At 40.4% G+C, this 27,837-nt stretch overlaps 1 protein-coding gene across 1 annotated transcript; it reads right to left on the bottom strand.

The window, feature by feature from the left end:
- Nucleotides 1-393: 393 nt before the first annotated feature.
- TMPRSS12 (transmembrane serine protease 12) lies at nucleotides 394-27,303 on the bottom strand. The gene is made up of 5 exons (XM_047866207.1): nucleotides 26,715-27,303; nucleotides 25,847-26,042; nucleotides 13,802-14,070; nucleotides 4,022-4,164; nucleotides 394-921 (listed from the first exon to the last, which is right to left on the bottom strand). The coding sequence occupies exons 1-5, from the start codon at nucleotides 26,944-26,946 to the stop codon at nucleotides 670-672; spliced, it is 1,092 nt and encodes a 363-aa protein (XP_047722163.1). The 5' UTR covers nucleotides 26,947-27,303; the 3' UTR covers nucleotides 394-669.
- Nucleotides 27,304-27,837: the final 534 nt, after the last annotated feature.

Here is a 27,837-nt window from a genome sequence, read left to right as displayed (position 1 = left end):
AAACAGGATGGTAATTAAAAATATACACTATAGGGTCACCTGGGTGGCTCAGTCGGTTAAGCATCTGACCTCGGCTCAGGTCATGATCTCGTGGTTTGTGAGTTTGAGCCCCACATCAGGCTCTGGGCTGACAGCTCAGAGCCTGGAGCCTGCTTTGGATTCTGGGTCCCAGTCTCTCTGCCTCTCCCCCACTTGTGCTCAGTCTGTTTCTCTGTCTCTCAAAAGTAAATAAACGTTTAAAAAGTTCAAATATCAAGAATTTTCAAATTTTCAAGATATCTAATTTTCAAGAAAATCTAACTTAAAAGGAAATGGTTTCGATTAATTTAAGAAAGAGCAGCTTTCATTTTAATTATAAACTCTTTATTATTTGGCATTTGTATACATAAAGCATATATTTAACTGAATATTCTATACACACTCTAGGGAAGTATTCCAAATGCAAAATTATTATGATTATAAAGTTAAAAAAAATCAAAATACATCAAAGAGGCGTGTCAGTGCCAAATTTATGAAAACATATCTAATATGTCACAATCCTTTTGTTCCAAAAAAACGTTCACATGAGAAGTGCCAAGCGGGCAATTACTTGCCAAAAGAATAAATGGGTTTCATTAGGTGGAACATGCAAAGGGACACGACGCAAGATAAAGATTCTTCAGAATTTCATTATGGGATTCCCAGTAAGACAACAGAACCTGAGGCTATGAGGACCTGTCCAAGTAGAACATTTATGTTAAATATGCTTTTACTGCTTGCCCGGTAGAGGTGATCCGTCAGCCACTGTTGGTAGAAGGAGGGCCCACAATAGACACCGGGGAAATTTTTCCGACCACAGCCATATCCGTAACTGGTGATTCCCATTACAAAAAATCGTCTGTGTTCTGGTAAGTAGCACATTAATGGTCCACCACTATCACCCTATTAAAAAAGTCCCAAAATAGCATTAGTTGCTTCTGGTAGTCTTTAAACAACAGGAATGCTTTAATAAATTAATCCCATTAATCAGACATTTATATAAATATAAATTGTCTTTAAAAAATTTTTTTTAGGGGCCCCTGGGTGGCTCAGTCGGTGGAGTGTCCAGCTTCGGCTCAGGTCATGATCTCACGGTTCGTGGGTTCGAGCCCCGCCTCGGGCTCTGTGCTGACAGCTCAGAACCTGGATCCTGCTTCAGATTCTGTGTCTCCCTCTCTCTCTGCCTTTCCCCCATTCGCACGCTATCTCTGTGTCTCTCAAAATTGAATAAACGTTAAAAAAAATTAAAAATAAATAAATAAAATTTTTAATATTTTTGAAAGCGAGCATGAGCGGGGGAGGGGCAGAGAGAGAGGGAGACACAGAATCCAAGCAGCTCCAGGCTCCGAGCTGTCAGCGCAGAGCCCGACGTGGGGCTCGATCTCATGAACCGTGAGATCATGACCTGAGCTGAAGTCGGATGCTTAACCAACTGAGCCACCCAGGCGCCCCAATATACATTTTCAACGTATCTTCAAGTTATAAAGATCCATAGATTTTCACTTTTGCATTCCAACTCAGACAGAAAGCATTCTGTCTGGCCTGATACTTAGAGGAACCATAAAGCTGGTAGATAAACCTCCTATTTGCATGCTATTGCACCAGGATACTAGAAATCCAATTGTTTGGAGTTTTTAGTGTAATTACTCAGGAGAGACATAATTTAGGGAGTAGTGTGCAAAATACCGTAAATACTGCTAGAATACTTTTTATTGCTTAATGCTGTATGTGAAAAGTGTAACTTTAAATGGATAAAGGATTCTTGAAGTTGTGTGCAAGGTTTGCTCACTAGAAGAGACGGACAAACTGGCATCTTGCAGGAGATGGCATCTTTCCAAGTGTTAACGTTGGCTGCTGCAGGGGTAACAGGAATAAATGGCTAAGCCTCTCGGTAGCGTTACAATAATGAATGTCTGTCATAGTTTATACAAGACTGTCAGGGCACCAAAACACTATTACTAAGGACTGTTAATCACTCAAAACAACTAGAACCTTGAGAGAACTGTTTCAGGGTCTAAAGATTCAGGAATGTATTTCTAAGGTGTTTTCAGTGTGTCTCTATAAGGTAGGCATTGAATGAGTAATTACTTTTTGATAGTGAGGCTTAAAAAAAATTTTTTTACTGTTTATTTGTTTTCAAGAAGAGAAAGACAGAACGGCAGCAGGAGAGGGCCAGAGAGAGAGAGAGAGAGGGAGACACAGAATCCGAAGCAGGCTCCAGGCTCCGAGCTGTCAGCACAGAGCCCGATGCGGGGCTCGAACCCACGAACCGCGAGATCATGACCTGAGAGCTGAGGCAGAACGCTTAACTGACTGAGTCACCAGGTGCCCCAGTAATGAGGATGTTTTGCTTATGAATGCAATTCAATTAGATTTCGATTCCCTACTGTTTTACTCAGTAAAAGTTTTAAGAAAAAGGACACTGGAAAGATAAACGCTGGATTGCAGAAATCAGACCGAGTAGGAAAAGGGTAGAGCATGGGGGTTCTGCTTGGGAGTGAAGTGCTGATAGATTGAGAAGTAGAATAAAGAAAGATTCAAAAAGCCCAAGAGACAAAACCAAAAAACAAGTAAACTGGACTTCCTAAAAATAAAAATCTGTGCTACAAATGGTAACATCAAGGAAATGAAGAGAGAGACCACAGATGGGAGAAAAATTTTGCTAATCATATATCTGTCGAGAGACTTGTATCTAAAACCTATACAAAGTGCTGATGACTCAATAATAAAAAGATAAATAACTCAGTTTTAAAATGGGCAAACTATTTGAATAGACACACCTCCAAAGAAGATGTACAAATGGCTGGCGAAGAAGCACATGAAAAGATGCTCAACATCATTAGTCACTAGGAAAATGCAAATGAAAACCACAGTAAAAACACCCCTTCACACCCATGAGGGTGGCTATAGTCAAGAGGACAAACAATAGGGGTGCCTGGGTGGCTCAGTCAGCTGGGCGTCCCACTTGGGCTCAGATCATGATCTCGTGGTTCGGGAGTTCGAGCCCCGCGTCGGGCTCTGTGCTGACAGCTCAGAGTCCGGAGCCTGCTTCAGATTCTGTGTCTCCCTCTCTCTCATTAAGGAAAAAAAAATTAAAAAAAAAAAAAAAGACGACAAACAATAACAAGTCCTGGCAGGATGTGGAGAGATTGGAGCTTTCATATTGCTGGTAGGAATATAAAATAGTGCAGCCATCTGGAATAGGCTTTGGCAGTTCTTCAAAATGTTAAACATTGACCCAACAATTCCAGTCCTAGGTGGAATTTCCAGAAGAAATAAAAAACATACCCACACATAAAAACCGTATACATAAATGTGTACAGCGACATTACTCACAATAGCCAAAAAAATGGAAACAGCTCAAGTGTCTATTGACTAATGAATGGATAAAATGCGGCACATCCGTATGGTGGGCTATTATTTGACAAGAAAATGAATAAAGTATCAGTACATGCTATAATATGGATGAACCTTGGAAACACTACGTTAAGTGAAAGATGCCGATCACAAAACATAATGATTCCATTCGTATGAAATTTCCAGAATAGGCAAATCTGTAGGGATTACTGGCTGCCTAGGCCTGAGGGCAGGTGGGCGGAGAATGGGGAGTGATTCGTAATGGGTAGAGGCTTCTTTTGGGGTTGACAAAAGTGTCCTAAAATTAGATTGAGATGATGGTTGCAATGCTCTGTAAATACACTAAAAGCCCGTTGAGTTATACACTTTAAATGGGTGAATTACACATATGTATGTTAATATCTCAATAAAGGTGGTAATAAGAAAAGGAAGATTCAAGACAAATTTCGCCTGAAGTTGACCACGAAACCAAGGAATCAGGAAAGCAATAGGATTTGGATTGTTGGAATGTAGTTTACAAGGAGAAAAAAGAATTTAGTACCTTTAAATTTGATAATTCAAGACTTTCGCAGAAAGTGATCAAAGGCCTGTTCAAGTTTCCCTCTAGCTTTAGCAAATATTGCAGAGGAAAATTATTTGGTCTTACCCTGCAAGTATCAAAAATTCCATCTTCATCACCTGCACAAAATGAGGTGTTAGGGATTATTTGCCCATAACTCTGCTCAGAATCACAGATCTTTCGAGAGATATAATGTACTTCCGCTTCCTGTAACACATCTGTAACATTACCTATTAACAAAAAAATACCAGTAAATTATTTTGGAGAGCAGGCATTTTGACGGCAATATAAAATGTTCGTGTTGAATAGGTTTTCTTTCCAAAGTGATTCAACAATTATGTAAAGTTGTATCCATATATGCACGTGTGCCTAGGAAGATCGTGGAAGAATAATCTGATTATCTGATTGTTCATAGTTTAATTCCTTTAAGTTACTTTTTGTCTCTACGATTTGCCCATTCTGGACATTTCATCCTACAAATGGAATCGTACAATATGTGAGCTTTTATGTCAAGCTTATTTCACTTGGTATAATGTAGCATATACCAACACTTCATTCCTTTTAACGGCTAGATAATATTCCATTGTATGAATATACCACATTTTGTTTATCCATTTATCAGTTGATGGATATTTAGATTGTTTTTTTTTTTTTTTTGCTAATATGAATAATGCTGCTGTGAGCATTTGAGTACAGGTGTTTGTGTGGACAAGTGTTTTCATTTCTCTTGGGTATAGACATAGGAGTGGAGGTTCGGAATTATACGGGAACTATAAATTTTAATTTATACTATGCTCCAAAACACCTGTGCCATTTTATATTCCCACCAGCAATGCACGAGGGTTCCAATTTCTTCGCATCCTTGTCAACACTCGTTCCCGTCTAACTTTGGATTATAGACATCCTTGTGGGTGTGACATTTATTAACTTTGAAAATTACATTTCCTAACAATTTTTTTAAATATCTGCAGATCAAAAGATCTGGGGTTTGTTTCTGTTCCTGATTCTTTTTTTTGTTTTCGTGTTTATTTATTTTTGAGAGACAGAGAGAGTCCCAGCAGGGAAGGGGCAGAGAGACAGAGGTAGACACAGAATCTGAAGCAGGGTCCAGGCTCGGAGCTGTCAGCCCAGAGCCCAACACGGGGCTCGAACTCACGAACCGCAAGATCATGACCTGAGCCAAAGTCAGGAAGTTAACTAACTGAGCCACTCAGGCACCCCTACATTCCCTAACTATTGGTAGTGTATAAAAATGAAATCGATTTTGGCATTTTGGTTTTATATCTGGCCACTTTACTGGACTCTCTTAATTCCAGTGTATTGTAGACTGTATTAACGTAGGTAGTCCCATCATCTGTGAATAGTGAGTGTTTTGTTATTACCTAAGTCATAGGTGTTGTGCATCTTTTTCTAGTGTGCACTTGCTAGAACCTCTACTATGATATTGACAAAAGTAGTGATGGTGGGGGAAATTGTGCCTGATTCTAAGAGAAATGTTCGTTTATAATAATGATGTTTGCTGTAGTCTGGAGGTAGATAACCTTAACCAGGTTCAGGAAGTTCGCTTCTGTGTCTGGATTGCTATTGTTCAAAAAAAAAAAATTTTTTTTTAACATTTATTTATTTTTAAGAGAGAGAGACAGACAGAGTGCAAGCAGGGGAGGGACAGAGACAGAGATGGAAACACAGAATCCGAAGCAGGCTCTAGGCTCTGAGCTGTCAGCACAGAGTCCAGTGTGGGGCTCGAACTCACGGACCGTAAGATCATGACCGGAGCTGAAGTCAGAGGCTTAGCCAGAGCCACCCAGGCATCCCTAGATCGTTATGTTTTTAACAGAGCTTCTTCTGCTCATATTGAAATAATCATGTTTTTAAAAATCCTTTAATCAGTTAATGTGGTGGATTACGTCAAGAGACTTCTACCATCCAACCACCCTTAATTTCCTTCGATACATTCGTCTTGGTTATGTTGAATTCTATTTATACTATTCTTGACAGATTCAGTGTGCTTGTAATTTGTTTGGCATGTCTGCCTTTATAATATTGGCCTTTCTTGTACTATACTTATTAATCATAAACTGATTACTAAAAAGAGGATGTGTTCCCTCTTTTTGGATTCTCTGGAAGTATTCATATGAAATTTAAACAGCTTATCTCTGGTAATTAAGGTAGGACTCACTTGTTCTGAATTCTGGTGTTTTATTTTTGAAAACAATAATTACTGAATCATTTCCTTTACTCTTTCGAAAGTGTTTTTTAATGTTTATTCATTTTTGAGAGACAGAGAGCAAGAAGGGGTGGGGCAGAGAGACAGGGAGACACAGAATCCGAAGCAGGCTCCAGGCTCTGAGCTGTCAGCACAGAGCCCAACGCAGGGCTCAAACTCAAGAGCTGTGAGATCAGACCTGAGCCCAAGTCAACCGACGGAGCCACCCAGGCGCCCCTCCTTTACTCTTTATAGGACTATTCTTACTTAGTCAGTTTGGGTTACTTTGAATTTTCTAGGAATGTATCCATTTTATCTAAGTATTAAAATGGAGAACTTAACATAGCTTAAAGTATTTTATCTTTTAATTCGTAACACTATTTGTATTTGTGTCTTCTCTCCTTTTCTCATCAGTCTCACCGGGGTTTGCTATTTTTTTTTTTTTCTTCAAAGAACTAGATTTTGGCTTTGTTGGTCCTCTTTTTTCTAACTTTATTTTCTATTCATGAATTGCTGTGCTTATCTCGATTTCTCTTCTTCTTCTTTCTATGGGTCATGTAATGTTCTGTTAAACTTTTTCCAGTTGGATATTTAATGCATGGTGTTTAGCCTTTTTTCTCTAATAGGTCAAATATTTACTCTTTGATATTTTTGAGCCTAAAGGCGTATGTATTTAAAGCTTTACATTTCCCTTTATGTGGCACTGAAATTGCAACATTCAAGCTTCTCTGTGCAGTGTATACATTACAGTTCAGGTCTAAGGGTTTAAAGTTATGACACAGGAGTTATTTCGTAGTGTATTTTGAATTTTCTAAATGTGTGAGTTTTTAAAAAAAAATATTCTCTTTGTCATTTTTTAAAAAGCTTCACGAATGTTTAATTTACATAACAAAATTCTCACACTGTAGGCTTGCAGTTCGATGATTTCTGGTAAATTTATACCGGCACCACAACCCAGTTTTAGACTATTTCCTTCACTCCAAAGAGTCCTCCCATGCCCATGTGCGGTCAATTCCCACCTCCAACCCACATTCAAAAAATGACTAATAGGATTACTGCCACTATGGGTTTGCCTTTTCTAGAAAGTTTGTATGAAGAAATCCACAAATGTAAGTTAGGATCCCCCCCGCCTTTTTTTTTTTTTTTTGGACTGTATTGTGTTCTATTGATCTCTACGCTCTCAGTACAGAAAACAAACCCATGCCCTGCTGTCTTGATGGCTAGAGTTTTATATGAAATCAGAGTAACTCCTTCAGCCTTGTTGTTTTTCAAAATAATTTTGGCTGTTGTAGGTCCTTTGCCTTTTCATCTAAGTTTGTCAATTTGTATGAAGAAGTTTGCTGGGATATGGATAGCGATTGCATTGAATATAGAGGTCAATCTAGAGATACTTGTAGTATTAACAATAATGAATCTTCTAATACAAATCAGTATGACATTCACTTATTAGGTCTTCTTTATGTCATGTTTTGCAGGTTTTTTTTTTAATGTTTACTTTATTTTATTTTATTTATTTTATTTTTTTTTTCAACATTTATTTTTTGGGACAGAGAGAGACAGAGCATGAACGGGGGAGGGGCAGAGAGAGAGGGAGACACAGAATCGGAAACAGGCTCCAGGCTCTGAGCCATCAGCCCAGAGCCTGACGCGGGGCTCGAACTCACGGGCCGTGAGATCGTGACCTGGCTGAAGTCGGACGCTTAACCAACTGTGCCACCCAGGTGCCCCTAATGTTTACTTTTTTTTAATGTTTATTTTTGAGAGCACGAGAGAACACTATGTGCACGCACAGGCAGGGGAGTGGTAAGGAGAGAGGGGGACAGAGAGGCTCTGAAGCAGGGTCTGTGCTGACAGCAGAGAGCCCAATGTGGGGCTTGAGCTCACGAACCATGAGATCATGACCTGAGCCGAAATCAAGAGTCGGTCGCTTAACTGACTGAGCCACCCAGGTGCCCCTTGAAGTTTTCAATGTATAGACCTTGCACCTCTTTTGTTGACTACAGTGAATGTAGGTGTGAATCTCTTTGTTTTTTTTTTTGTTTTGTTTTGTTTTTTTCAACGTTTATTTATTTTTGGGACAGAGAGAGAGAGACAGAGCATGAACGGGGGAGGGGCAGAGAGAGAGGGAGACACAGAATCGGAAACAGGCTCCAGGCTCTGAGCCATCAGCCCAGAGCCCGATGCGGGGCTCGAACTCACGAACCGCGAGATCATGACCTGGCTGAAGTCGGATGCTTAACCGACTGCGCCACCCAGGCGCCCCTCTTTGTTTTTTTTTTAATCTTAACTGGGGATTCATTGAGCTTTTGTAAATGTTTTTCATGAAATTTCAGGAGCTCGGGGCCATATTTTCTTTGAATTATGTTTTCTTCCCCATCTTCTCTCTCTTCCCCTTCCAGAAATCCCATTGCACACATGTTGGTGTACTTGATGTTGTGCCACATGTCTCTGAGTGTGTATTGATTTTTCTGCAATATTTTTCCTCTGTGTTCTTCAGATTAGGTCACTTCTTTTGCTGTTTCACTTTCAGTTCACTGATTCTTGCGCCATTTCATTTCGCTAGACTTTTTATTCAGTTCTTTTGAAAATTGACTCTTTCACTACAGATATTCCCTATTTGGTAAATTATTGTCATCACATTTTCCTTTAATTCCTTTGACTTATGCACACCTAACGAGCTTCTTTGGGGTGCCTGGGCAGCTCAATCGGTTCAGTATCCAACTCTTGATTTTGGCTCAGGTCATGATCTTATGGTTCGTGAGATTGAGCCCTGTGTTAGACACTGTGCTGATAGCACCAAGCCTGCTTGGGATTCTCTCTCTCTCTCTCTCTCTCTCTCTCTCTCTCCCCACCCCCCCCCGCCCCCAATCTGTTTTGCATTCTTTCTCTTAAAGTAAATGAATAATTTTTTAAAGAGCTTCTCTGAAGTCTTTATCTGCTAAATTCAACATCTGAGCCTATATAGAGTCTGGTTCTATTGACCATTTCCCCCCACCTGAGAATAGGTGACACTTTTGGGTTTTTTGTTTGTTTGTTTGTTTTGTGTGTCTTATATTTTTGTTGAAAATTGGGCATTTTAGGGGCGCCTGGGTGGCTCAGTTGGTTAAGAGTCCAACGTCAGCTCAGGTCATGATCTAATGGTTCGTGAGTTTGAATCCTGCATTGGGCTCTGTGTTGACAGCTCAGAGCCTGGAGCCTGCTTTGGATTTTGTCTCCCTCTCTCTCTGCCCCTCCCCTGCTTTCATGGTCTCATTCTCTCTCTCTCTCTCAAAAATAAATAAATAAAATTTTTTTTAAAAAAGAAAGAAAATTTGTCATTTTAGATAGTATATTGTAACAACCCTGGATTTTGATTCCTTCCTCAAGAATGTTGTTGTCAGGGGCACCTGGGTGGTTCAGTCAGTTGAGTATCCAACTCATGATTTCAGCTCAGATCATGATCCCAGGATGGTGGGATTGAGCCCTACATCAGGCTCTGCACTGAGTGTGGAGCTTGCTTAAGATTCTCTCTCTGTCTCCCCCTCTGCCCTTCCCTTGCTCACATGCTCTAAAATTAAAAAGAAGAAGAAGAAGAAGAAGAAGAAGAAGAAGAAAAAGAATGTTGTCATCCTTAAAGTAACTTGCCCGGACTTAAATTGTAGACTCGTCTGTCGTGACTGTTGATGTTTCTGCTCAGTGTTTTAATTGTGATTTTTACCTTTAGCTTAGCTTCATGGGGCTTGCGTGTGTATCTGTATAGTTTAGGGGTCAGTCAATGATTTGGGCTGCTGATGAATAAATCTGTGTTTGGGTTGGGGACTGTATTCAAAGTCCAGTCAGTTTTCAAATCTACTTTGACTTTCTCTTTATTGTGAGTTCTCTCGGATTTTCCTGACACATGTATGATTTCCCAACCAGCCAAGGATATTTGGAAAGCTTATTGAGCTATTCTATAGCTCTCACATTTTCAGGATTTATCTGTCAAATTTCTGACTGTTCTACTGCTGGCCATATCCAGGACTAGCAGAGGCTGTGGGTTTTCCCCATTTGTCTCTTGCTGAGTCTTCTACTTTTTATTGAGAATGCTGTTAGCCAGGATTTTCATCTGCTGTTCCAGATAGAGTTCACCCCCTCTGGTAACAAGATTCTGTTCTTCATGACCCTAGTAAAACTACTGCACTGACTAATAAGAGGGGACTTTGGACCGACCACAAACAAGAAAGCTGCAAATTCCTCTTTTACCCAGTTTATAGCCGTTTATGATGAACAAATATTTCTCAATGTGTTGTGTACTTTGGTTGATTTTCAAGCCCCTGAAATGGTTGCTTTTGGCAATTTTGTCCAGTTTATATCTGGGGGGGGGGGTAAAGATTTGCCACCCTCCCCATGCCATCACAGCCCAAATTCCCATCCCTTTTATCGTTTTATTGTTTCATAATCACAGTTGATAGTTTGTACAGTACTTACCCTTTGAACTTCAAGATTTGTTTTATGGGCTAGTAAGTGGTCAGTTTATTATTATTTTTTTAATGTTTATTTTTGAGAGAGAGGGAGACAGAGTGCGAGCAGGGAAGGGCAGAGAGAGAGGGAGACACAGAATCCAAAGAAGGCTCCAGGCTCTGAGCTGTCAGCACAGAGCCTGATGCAGGGCTTGAACCCATGGAAGGTGGTCAATTTTTATAAAGATTCTACCTATACTCGAAAAGATAAAATTCTCTAACTTTTTTTTTTAACTTTTTTTTTTTTCAACATTTATTTATTTTTGGGACAGAGAGAGACAGAGCATGAACGGGGGTGGGGCAGAGAGAGAGGGAGACACAGAATCGGAAACAGGCTCCAGGCTCTGAGCCATCAGCCCAGAGCCCGACGCGGGGCTCGAACTCACGGACCACGAGATCGTGACCTGGCTGAAGTCGGACGCTTAACCGACTGCGCCACCCAGGCGCCCCAAAATTCTCTAACTTTTTGAGGGCAGTGATTTGGCTATTAAATCAAGCTTACTAATTATGTTGTTCAAATATTCCAAACCTTTACTTACTAGGTTTTCATCTGTTTGATATGTTAATAATAAAAATAGTGTTGTATTAAAATTCCCTACCATCACAGAGGAGTATAATGTGTGTTGTACAATTCTACTTTTCTATACAATCCTACAATTCTATAATTCTCCTTAATATTATCTGGGTCCTATTAGGTTCAGAAGTCTAGAATTGCTCTATCGTCTTGGTGAGTTAAACCTTTTCTAAATAAAAATGACCTTCTTTATCCCTAATAATTCTTTTGTCTTAAAGTCTATTTTGTCTGCAATTTGCATAGTGATACTAGCTTTCTTTTAATTTGGATTTACTTGATATATTTCTTTACTATTGTTTTACTTATCCCTTTAGGTAAACTGGATTTCCTACTCCCTAATCTGATTATCTGTCTTTTAACTAGTGGTTTGCTCCATTAACACTTATCGTGATTATGGATATATTTGGGCTTTTTTCTGCTGTCTTATTTTATATTTTCTACTTTTTTCACTTTTCCTATGCTTCTTATTTCTTTCTTGATTTATTGAGATTTTGTCTTCATTTTCTTATTCCATTTGTTTCTTGCTACTAGTTTACACATTGTATCTTCTATTTCTATTATTGAGATTTGACCGTTCATGCTTCAATCTAATGTTAATCAGTATCTTAACACTTCTTTTTTTTTTCAATTTTTTTTGAATGTTTATTTTTGAGAGAGAGAGAGAGAGACAGAGCATGAGCCGGGGAGAGGCAGAGAGAGAGGGAGACACAGAATCTAAAACAGGCTTGAGGCTCTGAGCTATCAGCACAGAGCCCCATACAGGGCTCAAACTCACGAACCGAACCACCAGATCATGACCTGAGCCGAAGTAGGACGCTTAACCAACTGAGCCACCCGTGTGCCCCTCTCACAGGTATGATTGCTCTCATCTCACAGATCATGAAAACATATGACATTGTGACAGATGATATAATATAGTGGAAACACATGAGTTTTGAAGCAGGCCAACCTGGGACTGAATTTTTATGCCCCACTTAGCTGTGTAATTTGGCGCAACTTAACATCTTCAAACCTCAGTTCATTCATGTCATAGTATTTTTCATGGTGTTACTGGGGGCATTAAGTGAGAAACGCATTAAGGTGCTTAGCATTTTATTAAGTTCCTAGACCTGAATAAATGGAAGCTGCTGCTATATCATTGCTCTAATTGTTGTTCAAGAGTCAGTAACTTGCCCATGGTCATGCAGCTAGTACGCTGCAGGGCTGAGATTTAGACTTAGGTCTTTGGTCCTAAAGCCCATACCTCTTTATCTTGTTTAAACAGTATTCTCAGGGGAAAAAAAATAATTCACAGATCTTTCATACATTTATCTGGTATTCTATCTAATCTACACCTAATTATTTACTTCTTAAAAAATTTTTTTTCATCTTTATTTATTTTTGAGAGAGATAGAGTGCAAGCAGGGAGGAGCAGAGAGAGAGGGAGACACAGAATCTGAAGCAGGCTCCAGGCCCTGAGCTGTCAGCACAGAGCCTGATGCGGGACTTGAACCCACCAACTATGAGATCGTGACCTGGGCTGAAGTTGGATGCTTAACTGACTGAACCATCCAGGCACGCCTAATCTACACATATTTAAATGGCTAGTTTCTGTGGGGAATAGAAAAGAGACTCAACGCTTGAGATCATGTATTGCTAACTAGATTTGGATTCCTTTGAGGGCAATTTGTACTTAATGTAGTACTTATATATTCAGGCTTTACAATGAGGAAGATCTGAATTTGTGTCCTACCTTTTCAGGCTCTAAGATCCACAATTCCTGGTCTGTTACATGGGAATAATAACATTAACTTCCTAATAGGAATATTTTGAAGATAAAAGAAAATGATATATTTAGAAAAAGGGCCTAAAACACGGTAAATGCTCTCAAGTAGTAGCTATTGTTAACACCAAAGGCAGAGACTAGTTTCTACATTTATTTGTTCTTCCCAGTAGTTCAATCAATCAATAATTAGTGCCTGTTTGTGCACTAAAGAAAATGTATGGCAATCAACCTGCTTGATACTAAATAGGACATTAAGTAAAAAGGACCCTAAATTTGATCCCTTATAGCCAGAAGCTTATTACGATAAGCCATTCTGGGGGCGCCTGGGGGGCTCTGTCGGTTGAGCGTCCGACTTCGGCTCAGGTCATGATCTCGCGGTGTGTGAGTTCGAGACCCGCGTTGGGCTCTGTGGTGACAGCTCAGAGCCTGGAGCCTGTTTCAGATTCTGTGTCCCCTTCTCTCTCCGCCCTACCCCTTCTTGTGCTCTCTTTCAAAAATAAATAAACATAAAAAAAATTTAATAAAAAGATAAGCCATTCTGTTACAGAGCTGGAACAACAGAAACACTTAAAACCTCTCTCTCATCCTCTCTGAGAATGTCTAGAGGTTCAAGGGTCTTGGCAGGTATAACCAGAGAAAGTCTCTATTTCTGCTTTGGAAGATAATTTCATCTTTCCCACAAAAAAAGAAAAAAATACAAGAAAAAAAAAGAACATTTCCTTTTCAATGGTTTATAAAGACTAACTGCTCGAGCTCATGATATAAAGAGATACACGTATAGAAGGGTTCATCCTCTCTAATAATCAGGAAAAAAATATACACATAAAATTCAGACTATAATTACCTTCTTCTTTTGTTCTTCCCCAGCCACTTATAAAACACTTCGTGTTTTGGTCCAGCATTTGGAAAACATCAAAAGGTAGACAAATAGGCTGAATATAGTCATTATACCTCACTGCTTTTTTTAAATGAAAAAGCGCAATATCATTTACGTAAGTTTCCAAATTGAAATCTGGATGGATAATGATTGCTTTAACTTTTATCTTCTTGGAGTATGGAGGACCTCCGTGTATGTTATTAGTTCCAATCACAACTCTCCACATTAAAGGATCTCTGAAAGAGAATAAATGTTGTTATAAACATGTTTATTAAGTCAGTATTCTTCATCTCCCACTAGTTTTTGTTTTTCTCAGGGTAATCAGAAAAATTGAATCTTACTTTCATGTACGTGAAGTCACATCAAATAAGAGCCAAAAATATCATGCCATAGGAAAGGAGAAAAAGATCAATGGGACAGAGGTCCTAAGACAGATTTAAGTACATGAGACTTTAATATATGATGAAGGTAGCACTTCTTACCAGTGGACAAAAGAATGATGTACTTGATAGATGGCATGGGGACATCTAGCTAAACTAACTAGTTTGAAAAGCGAGATAAGGGGCGCCTGGGTGGCGCAGTCGGTTAAGCGTCCGACTTCAGCCAGGTCACGATCTCGCGGTCTGTGAGTTCGAGCCCCACGAAAATTAAAAAAAAAAATTAAATTAAAAAAAAAAACTAAAAAAAAAAAAGTGAGATAAAATTAAATCTCTGAAAAACATTAAACAGTAAAATGAACCCCAAATGGATTAAATATTTAAATGCAAAAATCTTTTTTAATGCAGAAATCTTTTAAATAACATCTTCGTTTTAGAGATACATAAAGTGATCTGAGATTTGCTTCCAAATAATTGAAGGGGGGAGGAGTTGGTGGGGATAAAAATGAAATAAGATCAGGTAAGAGTTGATAACTGGAAGCTGGGTGCTAGGTACATGGAATTCACTAAACTATTCCTTCTACTTTTGTAAATTTTTGAAATTTTAGAACGAAAGCTTTGGATATGAAATTAGCATGAGAATTATAAAAAACTAGGAAGAAAGTGTAGGTGAATACATAGCATTGATAGGAAATACATAGCATACATAGGAAATAGGAATAGGAATACATAGCATACATAGGAAAAAGGACTTGATCAAGCACAACATTCTAAATATATAAAACAGGATGCACTTATGGATCTTGACAATCTTAAGAAAACAAAAACAAAGAACAAGTAAAAAACCAAAATGTTTTCTGTAGGTCAAAATCAACAATTAAAACCTTAAGAATTTAATAGTTGTTCATCTGGAATTGGACTGGGAAGGAGGACCTTTTACTTTATAGGCTGTTGTTTACAAATGCTGAAATTCCTTTTCATCCTTCAAACTGGCCAAGTTTATGAGTGTGTGTGTGTGTGTGTGTGTGTGTGTGTGTGTAATGCTCAGGATAAACAAAAGTCACCAAAACAAAGCAACTCTTATTCGTGTGGGAAGTATAAACAGATGGGTACTTTGCCAGCATGCATCAATAGCCTATAAAATTTGCATTGTATTTTACTCTGCAATTGTACTTCCTAGAATTTCTCCCAAGGAAATAGAAGATATTTAGCTATCCTAAAAGTGGGTTAGGTAACTTCTAGAAAGTTTACCAAAAAATTGTAAAGCCCTAGTTCTATTTTGTGTAAAAAGAAATCACTGCTTTGAGCTACTTTGAAATAATGGTCTTTTCTTTTCTTTTCCAAACTTACTCAACTTATATTCCTTACTTCAGTTTATATTCAGACCATAAGATTACAAAACAGGCTGTAGGGGCACCTAGGTGGTTCAGTTGGTTGAGTATCCAACTCTTGATTTTGTCTCAGATCATGATCCCAGGGTCATGGGATCGAGCCCCACATAAGGCTCTGTGCTGAGCGTGGAGTCTGCTTGAGATTCATTCTCTTTCTCTTTCTCTCTCTTCCTCCTCCTCTCTTTCTTTTCTTCCCCCTGCTTTCTTTCATTCTCAAATAATAGTAAAAACAAAACAAAACAAACAAAAAAAACCACACACGACCCAGGCTGTATACTGAAATGTATACATTGCTGAAATTAAAGAAGACATGAATAAGTGGAAAGAGATTCTGTGCTCATGGACTGGAAAACTTAATATTGTTAAGATGACAGTAATTACCCAAAGCAATCTATAGATTCAATGCAATCTGTATAAAAATCCCAATGATTTTTTTTTGAAGAAATAGAAAAGCCCATCCTAAATTCACACAGAATGTCAAGGGACCCCAAGTAGCCAAAATAATCTTGAAAAAGAAGACTCTAGTTGGAGGACTCCCATTTCCAGACTTGAAACCAACTGCAAAGCTACAATAGTCAAAACAGTATCGTACTGGCAGGCACACACACACCAGCTGAAAAGAATCGAAAGCCCAGAAATACACCCTTGCGTATGGGCTCAACTGATTTTCAACAGAAATGTCAAGACAATTCACTGGGACAGGACAGCCCTTTTCAACAAATTTTGCTGGCAAAGTTGTGTATGTACATGCAAAAGAATGAACTGGACACTTACCTTACACCACATGCAAAAATTAAACCAAAACAGATGAAGGCCTAACTATAAAAGTAAAACAAAAAAACTCCTAGAAGAAGACACAGGAGGAAACTTTCATGGTATTGGATTTGGCAATGATTTCTTGGATATGACACCAAAAACACAGGTAACAATAAATAAATAAATAGGACGTCTTTAAGATTAAAAACTTTTGTGCATCAAAGATCATTATGAAGAGAGTGAAAAGACAAACCACAGAATGATAGAAAATATTTGCAAATCCTGTATTTGATAAGGGGCTAATATCAAGAATATAAAAAAAATTCCTACGGCTCAGCAAAAATACTAATTAAAAATGGGCAAAGGATTGAATACATGTTTCTTCAGGGAAGATATACACATGGCCAATAAGCACATTGAAAGGTGCTCAACATCACTAGTTATTAGGGAAATGTAAATCCAAATCACAGTGAGGGGCGCCTGGGTGGCTCAGTCGGTTAAGCACCGAATGCTGAAACGACTCTTCATTTCAGCTCAGGTCATGATCTCAGGGTGTGAGATTGAGCCCCAAGTTGGGTTCCACGTGGGGTGTGGAGCCTGCTTGGGATTCTCTCTCCCTCTGCCCCCCTCTCCCCTTACCCCTGCCCCCAACTCCCACTCTTGCACGCTCTCTCTGAGAAAAATACAAAGACAAAAACAGAAACAAAGACAAAACACAAAAGCCACCGTGAGATACACTTCACGTGCATTGGGATAGTTACCATAGTAGTAGTGTAAGTGTTAAGTTGTGTAAGCGATGAGCTAGGCACATGGAGACTGATGTTCTGAATCGATTTCTAATCAGTGTGGGGTACTGGGAGACGAGAAACAAATTTAAGAGCTACTGTGCAGAGAGAGCTAATTCTAGGTAATGGACCCATTAGTGATGGTGTTATGTGGAAGAATCGATCGGACTTGTTGAGACGGCAACTCCAGTATAAATGTGTAGTAGAGAACCGGAAATATGACTCCCCTGGAGAGACTTGGGTGTTTCCAGGACGTGGTGACTACTGAAACAGAAGTAGACGGGACATCTCCAGCGAAGAGTACAGAGGATAAGGCAAAAGGATAACAAGGGGAACTCTAGAAATATTGCCATTTAGACAATGACAGACTCATCAAGGAAAAGGAGAAAAGAAAAAAGAGACGGTGACTTAGAAATCAAGAAAAAAAAAGAAAGAAATCAAGGAAACAGATCGTTTGGAGGAGAGCAGCGGTCAACTTCGCCACATGCTATAAAGGTCAAATAGGAGGTACCCCTGCAGGGCTCAGTCGGTTAAGCATCCAACTCATGGTTTTGGCTCAGGTCATGATCTCACGGTTCGTGAATTTGAGCCCTGCATCAGGCTCTGTGCTGACAGTGCAGAGCCTGCTTGGGATTCCCTCCCTCTCTATGCCTCTCCCCCGCTTGCACACACACACTCTCTCTCTCTCAAAAATAAATAAAGAAACTGAAAAAAAAAAAAAAAGATCAAATAAGATGGGGACTAACAAGATGTCATTGGATTTGGCACGGAGGGGGATCTTTAACAGTGTGATTTGGCCCCAGATATCAGACTGCAATTGGGATCTTATGAGTCAATGCAGAGGAAGCAAAAGGGGGTCTCTCAAAGTGTTTAACAGGGAAGGGAAGAACAGGAACAGGTAGGGTTAATCGGTAGGTTGCTTGGGTTTTTAAATAATGACAGAGTGACCTAAACACGTGTAAGGATTCCAGGGAAGAAACCAGAGAGAGGTTGAAAAATACTAAAGCAACACTGAAGTATAATGAAACAGCACAGATTTGAGAACTGGCTTGAAATCAGGGGGCTGCTATTTAACAGCAGTGTGATCTTGGGCAAGTTACCAAATCGCCCTGCTCTCTGGATTCTTCAGGCGTAAAACAGAGAGAATAATAGCTATCTACCTCAGAGGGTTACTGGGAGGGCTTTTTTTTTTTTTTAACACAGAATTATATTTAACATCCTTAGTACTTAATCTCAGAGCAAGTCTTTGATAAATGGTCGTTATAAGAAGGAATAAGGGATCGTTGACGGTGCAAGATAAGTGAGGAGGAACCGGAATAAAAGGTGGCAAAGTTAGTCCTCTGACAGAGGGGGCGCTTCTGAAAAGTAGAGACTATGCCCCAGTAATGTCTACTTCCTCAGCACCCAGCCCAGCCCAGCCCCTAGCAGATAACATATAGCCAGTAAATGTTGAGTGCGGAAGTAAAAACATCAATGAGATTTAGCCTTGAGAAACGTTAAGTGGAATATGAACAGTATCCTCGAAGAACTGGCTTCAATATATCTGGCGTCAGAAAGCAGATAAAAAAATCAAGGCACTTACTTTAACATAAGAAAAGCTCTCTAAGAATTAGAGCTGTCCAAAAAAGAAGTGAGATTCCTCCTAAGGTAGCAGTGTATCATCGCAAGAAATGTTTCAAGTAGAGAGCCGTATGCTGTAGTTACGGTCACATGTGTGAGTTTTCATTCTGACAAACCTGGATTTGGTCCCTGATTTGGTGGCTCTCTAGCCATGAGCAAGGTACTTAATGCTTAAGTCTCAGGGTCTCCCTACAGCAAAGAATGGTTGCAAATGTTAGTAAAATTAAGTACGAAAACGTGCATGGCTCAGCACATTGAAGCGATCATTATTTCAGACTCGACAGCCTCTTACTTCGATATTGTAAGAAGGATTCAAATACAGGACAGAGGATTGAACCAGACCTTGAAAATGCCTCTTTGGGCACAGAGAACTCCCTTCAGACGTAACTTGAATCGATCTTCTGCACGACATATCATAGTGAAACTGGCAAAATACAAGGATAAAGAGAAGATTCTGAAAGCAGCAAGGGGTAAACGTGCCCTCACATATAAAGGGAGACCTATAAGACTCGTGACTGATCTCTCTTTTGAAACTTGGCAGGCCAGAAAGAATTGGCACGAGATTTTCAGGGTGCTAGACAGAAAAAATATGCAGCGGAGAATCCTTTATCCAGCAAGTCTGTCATTTAGAATAGAAGGAGAGATAAAGGTCTTCCCAAACAAACAAAAACTGAAGGAATTTGTCACCACTAAACCAGCCCTACAAGAGATCCTAAGGGGGACCCTGTGAGACAAAGTCCCAGAGACATCACTACAAGCATAAAACATACAGACATCACAATGACTCTAAACCCGTATCTTTCTATAATAACACTGAATGTAAATGGATTAAATGCGCCAACCAAAAGACATAGGGTATCAGAATGGATAAAAAAACAAGACCCATCTATTTGCTGTCTACAAGAGACTCATTTTAGACCTGAGGACACCTTTAGATTGAGAGTGAGGGGATGGAGAACTATTTATCATGCCACTGGAAGCCAAAAGAAAGCTGGAGTAGCCATACTTATATCAGACAAACTAGACTTTAAATTAAAGGCTGTAACAAGAGATGAAGAAGGACATTATATAATAGTTACAGGGTCTATCCATCAGGAAGAGCTAACAATTATAAATGTCTATGCGCCGAATACCGGAGCCCCCAAATATATAAAACAATTACTCATAAACATAAGCAACCTTATTGATAAGAATGTGGTAATTGCAGGGGACTTTAACACCCCACTTACAGAAATGGATAGATCATCTAGACACACGGTCAATAAAGAAACAAGGGCCCTGAATGAGACATTGGATCGGATGGACTTGACAGATATATTTAGAACTCTGCATCCCAAAGCAACAGAATATACTTTCTTCTCGAGTGCACATGGAACATTCTCCAAGATAGATCATATACTGGGTCACAAAACAGCCCTTCATAAGCTTACAAGAATTGAAATTATACCATGCTTACTTTCAGACCACAATGCTATGAAGCTTGAAATCAACCACAGAAAAAAGTCTGGAAAACCTCCAAAAGCATGGAGGTTAAAGAACACCCTACTAACGAATGAGTGGGTCAACCAGGCAATTAGAGAAGAAATTAAAAAATATATGGAAACAAACGAAAATGAAAATACAACAATCCAAACGCTTTGGAACGCAGCAAAGGCAGTCCTGAGAGGAAAATACATTGCAATCCAGGCCTATCTCAAGAAACAAGAAAAATCCCAAATACAAAATCTAACAGCACACCTAAAGGAACTAGAAGCAGAACAGCAAAGGCAGCCTAAACCCAGCAGAAGAAGAGAAATAATAAAGATCAGAGCAGAAATAAACAATATAGAATCTAAAAAAACTGTAGAGCAGATCAACGAAACCAAGAGTTGGTTTTTTGAAAAAATAAACAAAATTGACAAACCTCTAGCCAGGCTTCTCAAAAAGAAAAGGGAGATGACCCAAATAGATAAAATCATGAATGAAAATGGAATTATTACAACCAATCCCTCAGAGATACAAACAATTATCAGGGAATACTATGAAAAATTATATGCCAACAAATTGGACAACCTGGAAGAAATGGACAAATTCCTGAACACCCACACTCTTCCAAAACTCAATCAGGAGGAAATAGAAGGCTTGAACAGACCCATAACCAGCGAAGAAATTGAATCGGTTATCAAAAATCTCCCAACAAATAAGAGTCCAGGACCAGATGGCTTCCCAGGGGAGTTCTACCAGACGTTTAAAGCAGAGATAATACCTATCCTTCTCAAGCTATTCCAAGAAATAGAAAGGGAAGGAAAACTTCCAGACTCATTCTATGAAGCCAGTATTACTTTGATTCCTAAACCAGACAGAGACCCAGTAAAAAAAGAGAACTACAGGCCAATATCCCTGATGAATATGGATGCAAAAATTCTCAATAAGATACTAGCAAATCGAATTCAACGGCATATAAAAAGAATTATTCACCATGATCAAGTGGGATTCATTCCTGGGATGCAGGGCTGGTTCAACATTCGCAAATCAATCAACGTGATACATCACATTAACAAAAAAAAAGAGAAGAACCATATGATCCTGTCAATCGATGCAGAAAAGGCCTTCGACAAAATCCAGCACCCTTTCTTAATAAAAACCCTTGAGAAAGTCGGGATAGAAGGAACATACTTAAAGATCATAAAAGCCATTTATGAAAAGCCCACAGCTAACATCATCCTCAACGGGGAAAAACTGAGAGCTTTTTCCCTGAGATCAGGAACATGACAAGGATGCCCACTCTCACCGCTGCTGTTTAACATAGTGCTGGAAGTTCTAGCATCAGCAATCAGACAACAAAAGGAAATCAAAGGCATCAAAATTGGCAAAGATGAAGTCAAGCTTTCGCTTTTTGCAGATGACATGATATTATACATGGAAAATCCGATAGACTCCACCAAAAGTCTGCTAGAACTGATACATGAATTCAGCAAAGTTGCAGGATACAAAATCAATGTACAGAAATCAGTTGCATTCTTATACACTAACAATGAAGCAACAGAAAGACAAATAAAGAAACTGATCCCATTCACAATTGCACCAAGAAGCATGAAATACCTAGGAATAAATCTAACCAAAGATGTAAAGGATCTGTATGCTGAAAACTATAGAAAGCTTATGAAGGAAATTGAAGAAGATTTAAAGAAATGGAAAGACATTCCCTGCTCATGGATTGGAAAAATAAATATTGTCAAAATGTCAATACTACCCAAAGCTATCTACACATTCAATGCAATCCCAATCAAAATTGCACCAGCATTCTTCTCGAAACTAGAACAAGCAATCCTAAAATTCATATGGAACCACAAAAGGCCCCGAATAGCCAAAGGAATTTTGAAGAAGAAGACCAAAGCAGGAGGCATCACAATCCCAGACTTTAGCCTCTACTACAAAGCTGTCATCATCAAGACAGCATGGTATTGGCACAAAAACAGACACATAGACCAATGGAATAGAATAGAAACCCCAGAACTAGACCCACAAACATATGGCCAACTCATCTTTGACAAAGCAGGAAAGAACATCCAATGGAAAAAAGACAGCCTCTTTAACAAATGGTGCTGGGAGAACTGGACAGCAACATGCAGAAGGTTGAAACTAGACCACTTTCTCACACCATTCACAAAAATAAACTCAAAATGGATAAAGGACCTAAATGTGAGACAGGAAACCATCAAAACCTTAGAGGAGAAAGCAGGAAAAGACCTCTCTGACCTTAGCCGTAGCAATCTCTTCCTCGACACATCCCCAAAGGCAAGGGAATTAAAAGCAAAAGTGAATTACTGGGACCTTATGAAGATAAAAAGCTTCTGCACAGCAAAGGAAACAACCAACAAAACTAAAAGGCAACCAACGGAATGGGAAAAGATATTCGCAAATGACATATCGGACAAAGGGCTAGTATCCAAAATCTATAAAGAGCTCACCAAACTCCACACCCAAAAAACAAATAACCCAGTGAAGAAATGGGCAGAAAACATGAATAGACACTTCTCTAAAGAAGACATCTGGATGGCCAACAGGCACATGAAAAGATGTTCAGCGTCGCTCCTTATCAGGGAAATACAAATCAAAACCACACTCAGGTATCACCTCACGCCAGTCAGAGTGGCCAAAATGAACAAATCAGGAGACTATAGATGCTGGAGAGGATGTGGAGAAACGGGAACCCTCTTGCACTGTTGGTGGGAATGCAAATTGGTGCAGCCGCTCTGGAAAGCAGTGTGGAGGTTCCTCAGAAAATTAAAAATAGACCTACCCTATGACCCAGCAATAGCACTGCTAGGAATTTACCCAAGGGATACAGGAGTACTGATGCATAGGGGCACCTGTACCCCAATGTTTATAGCAGCACTCTCAACCATAGCGAAATTATGGAAAGAGCCTAAATGTCCATCAACTGATGAATGGATAAAGAAATTGTGGTTTATATACACAATGCAGTACTACGTGGCAATGAGAAAGAATGAAATATGGCCCTTTGTAGCAACATGGATGGAACTGGAGAGTGAGATGCTAAGTGAAATAAGCCATACAGAGAAAGACAGATACCATATGTTTTCACTCTTATGTGGATGCTGAGAAACTTAATAGAAACCCATGGGGGAGGGGAAGAAAAAAAAAGAGGTTAGAGTGGGAGAGAGGCAAAGCATAGGAGACTCTTAAAAACTGAGAACAAACTGAGGGTTGATGGGGGGTGAGAGGGAAGGGAGGGTGGGTGATGGGTATTGAGGAGGGCACCTTTTGGGATGAGCACTGGGTGTTGTATGGAAACCAATTTGTCAATAAATTTCATAAAAAAAAAAAAGAAAAAGAAATGCAAAAAGAGACCCACTGAAAAAAAAATAAAAAAAAAAAAAAAAAAAAAGAAAATGCCTCTTTGAAGTCTAAGGTTCTATGACAATGTAACAAAGCTATATTATTTGACCAAGGTCATACATCTGGTAGGTTTTGGAAACTTCCTTAAAGCCTCAGCACCAGAGTGTCAGTGGAAAACTAGGATACAGGTCTCCTCAATCTAAACTCATTTTTCTTCCTACTGTGTCAAAGGACTAGACCAGTAAAAAGCACGATGTCGGGACTTGGTAGGCAAGAAAAGCTTTTCCAAGAATCTTCAAACCATATCAAGCAGGGTTTTCCTCCCTTGATTTGAGGTCTGAATGCTGCGGAAAAGCAGTTTTTAAAGATAGCATGTTAGAAAACAATTGTAAAGCACTCACCCTTGAAAGAACAGAACTGATTCCTAACTCTGAAACTTTTTTTCTAGATCTCCACGTTTGGTTTATACCTTAGTATCTTACTATTTTTCTACCTCTGTTCCTCAAAAAGCCAATTTATGGAACTGAAATGCATGTTTCAAAAATTTAGTATACCGGGGCACTTGGCTGGCTCAGTTGGTCTCAGGGTCATGAGTTCAAGCCCCACGTTGGGCATAGAGCTTACTTACAAAAAATGTAGTACACAGACTAAAACCTTATGTACCCCATCAGGCCAGTTGCCCTCAACTGAATTTTGAACTTGTTAGTCCCCTTTTTTTTTTTTTAATTTTTTTTTAACATTTATTTATTTTTGAGAGAGAGAGAGAGAATGAACAGGGGAGGGGCAGAGAGAGAGGGAGACACAGAATCTGAAACAGGCTCCAGGCTCTGAGCTGTCAGCACAGAGCCCGACGCGGGGCTCGAACTCACAGTCCGTGAGATCATGACCTGAGCTGAAGTCGGACGCTTAACCGACCAAGCCACCCAGGCGCCCCTTGTTAGTCCCTTTTAAAGACTTTTCATTCTTCTCCAAGAGATATGTTCTGTTATAAATGAAAAACTAAAGGGGCACCTGGGTGGCTCAGTCAGTTAAGCGCCGACTTTGGCTCAGGTCATGATCTCACTGCTCGTGAGTTCAAGCCCCACACTGGGCTCTGTGCTGACAGCTCTCAGAGCCTGGAGCCTGCTTCAGATTCTGTGTCTCCTCTCTCTGCCCCTCCTCCAATCACAGTCTGTCTCTCTCAAAAGTAAAATAAACATGAAAAAAAATTTAAAAAAAAACAACCAAACAGCTAAAGGGATGTTATATGACAGGTACCATCATTCCCAAAATATTTTTCTTAGAGCTTCGTATAAAATGGTTATGAGGGTCATGAAGTTCTATTCTAACTGTGGAAATCCTATTTCTCTAAGACTGACATCACCTGTAGAATCAATAAACATTTATTAGGTCTTCTATAAAGTAGGCCAAGTCCTATATTAGTCCAAGGAATACAAAATAAAACATGTAGCTCTTGTTCTTAAAAAACTCATGATCCAATCATGAGAAAGACAAACACATGGTCGCAATATAATTGTAAAAGCTAAAAGAAAATTGTCAGTATTTAAAGCAACGTCCGACATTGCTCCAAACCCATTGCTCCAACCCATAGTCCAAATCTACCTGTCTCCTATTTTTGTATAGCCCACGAACAAAGAATGTTTTTTATACTTTTAGATGGTTGGGACTCTCCCCCAATAGTATTTTGTCAAATTTTAGTGTTCATAAGCAATTTATTGGATCACAGCACACTTACTCAGTTGTACTGTCTATGGCTACTTTGGTTCTATAGCGACAGAGTTGAGTAGTTGTGACAGAGTCCTTAAAACTTTTGCTATCTTTGCAGAAAGTGTGTTGACTTCTGATTTATAGGATTCACGTCAATAAATAGTGTGCTACATGTAAAGCATTATGGCTATTTGTAAACACACAGCTTAACTGAACATGACTGAAATAAAATGGTCCTCTACTACTTTAAAATACTCCCTCAGAGGGGTGCCTGGGTGGCTCAGTCGGCTGAGCATCCGCCTTCAGCTCAGGTCATGATCTAACACTCCGTGAGTTCGAGCCCCACGTCGGGTTCTGTGCTGACAGCTCAGAGCCTGGAGCCTGCTTGGGATTCTGTGTCTCCCTCTCTCTCTGCCCCTCCCCTGCTCATGCTCTGTCTCTCTGTCTCAAAAAAATAAATAAAAACATTTAAAATAAATAAAATAAAATACTCCCTCAGACAAAAAAAATAGGAATTGTGTTTTGAATACATACCTAGTGTCCTTAGTGCAGTGGGCAGCTGTGAGGACCCACTGACTTTTCACTAAGCTTCCCCCACATATGTGAGCAAGAATTTTGCCTGATTGGATCTGCAGGCTAACTAGCCATGGCCATGCACCAATTTGAGCTTCTGTGCCCCCTATAATCCGAGACCCTTTCAATGCATCTGCAAGTGGTGCTGTTCCACAATCTAAAAATAAAAGTCATATATTATTTGGACTGAACATCTAATAATACGCACTACCTCCTAATCTTAACACACTAATCTTTTAAATTCCTATTTAAAAGATGGATAGCAAGCTGGATACCTAAGGCACGCCCATCTTCTGGGAAAAAAAAAAAAATTAAAGGAGCGTTGAGACAAACAGGCTTAACTGATCACTTGCAAATGGGTGTTAGATCAACACAATTCATTAATTTTAAACTCTATTCCTGTAAATGAGATAGGTTTCTTTGACCAGGTATCACATTGTTTCCTGTGCAGAATGGCAATTAGAGAGCCTGGGACTGATGAATCGCGGACTACAAGTTACAATACTTGCATTTAACTTGTTAGGTTAATTTTTCTCAAGTGTAGTATGAAAAGGTCACCTACGGGCCTTTTCGACCCTGAATCCACTAAATCCTTCGTCATTAAAATGGGAAAGACAAACCTCAGTGTTTTGAACGTACATAGATGCGCCACACAAGCCTATGGCGTTTTTGTTACAACGACTACTACCCTGTCACGAATGGACTGCTTAGGTCTGTACGTTTTAAAGACAGTTGGAACGAGAGAAAGGGAGGGACCCAAATCCAAACACTACAGAGGTGGGGAAGACGCACAGGACACCGTCCAAAGAGAGGAATGAACAGATACTGCCCTCTTCGTCTGCTGCTCCCTCCTCCTGGGCCTGGGGTGCCCTCCGCCTTGCTCGCGGGGCCTCAGGCCACCCCGGGGCAGCCACCTGCTCCTGCCAGGGGCCGCGTCCAGTCCTTTCAGAGAGTGAGTAGTGTGCTGCGTACGGGAGAGCGCTGCCCACAAACAGCAGGGCAGCACTCAGGAGCCGCAGCCCCATTTTGAAACTCCCGGCGCACAAGATGGCGGCAGGCATTTCCTGTCTGTCCCCTGTGGGCCGCGGGCTGGGAGACGGGGGTGTGCAGGCGGTTCGCGGGCTAGGAGACCGGGACGGATGGTGCGCCGGTGGTCCGCAGCCTAGGAGACAGGGGTGGGGGGCACAGGTGCTCCGCGGCCTGGGGGGGGGGGGGGAGGCGGTGCACAGGTGGGCCGTGGCCTAGGAGATGGGGGGCAGTGCGCCGATGGGCCACGGCCTAAGAGACGCGGGTGTGCATTGGCTGGCCGCAGTCTAGGAGACTGGGTGTACGGGCATGCAGAGCGGTGGGCCCCGGCACACCGGGGTGGCCAGGGGCAGGAGGCCAGCGAGGCTGGCGGAGTGGCCCGGATGGGGCTGTGCCCGTTGGCTTCTACTCACGGGGCGGACGCACCTGAGGAGTGCTGCCCTCGCCGTATCCGAGCCTTCATTCATTGGCCAGATCCACTGCGCTCATACAGTACAGTTGGGCCGCTGTTGTGGGAGGGGACGTGCAGGGCCCCTGGGCACTGCTAGCTCAGACTTGTAGGACCCGGAAGGCTTCCAGAAGTCAGGGCAGCTAAACTGAGGCACGGAAGCTGGGAAGGGGAGAGGGAAAGCAGAGAACAAAGCAAACGCAAGGTGGGGATCCGAGGTAATACAGCCACTGGGGAACCCAATTTCTGTGATACGTGTTTTGTAGTAGTTTGCTTTCAAGTGGTCACCTCAGGGTGAGCTGATAAAATCAAATTGCAGGACCTGCAAAGTTGACAAAAACTGCCTGATGGGAACTGCTCGCTTGCTCGCTCTCTTTCTCTCACTCACTCACTTCAGTCCCAAGCCTGAGAGATGGGTTATTCCTGGCCCCTATCAGAACCCCTGAGATGACCTTTGACATTCCAAACACTGTGGGGA

The sequence above is a fragment of the Prionailurus viverrinus genome, chromosome B4, assembly GCF_022837055.1.
Source record: "Prionailurus viverrinus isolate Anna chromosome B4, UM_Priviv_1.0, whole genome shotgun sequence".
Taxonomy (NCBI): Eukaryota; Metazoa; Chordata; class Mammalia; order Carnivora; family Felidae; genus Prionailurus; species Prionailurus viverrinus.
Note: the sequence above shows the minus strand (reverse complement) of the source record. Positions and strands in the feature narration are given on the sequence as shown.

Coding starts and splice junctions, on each gene's coding strand:
- TMPRSS12 (XM_047866207.1), bottom strand. CDS start 26,946: ATGCCTGCCGCCATCTTGTGCGCCGGGAGTTTCAAAATGGGGCTGCGG. Junction 4,165..13,801: donor GGGAAGAACAAAAGAAGAAG/GTAATTATAGTC, acceptor TTTTGTTAATAG/GTAATGTTACAGATGTGTTA. Junction 922..4,021: donor GAATTTTTGATACTTGCAGG/GTAAGACCAAAT, acceptor CTTTTTTAATAG/GGTGATAGTGGTGGACCATT.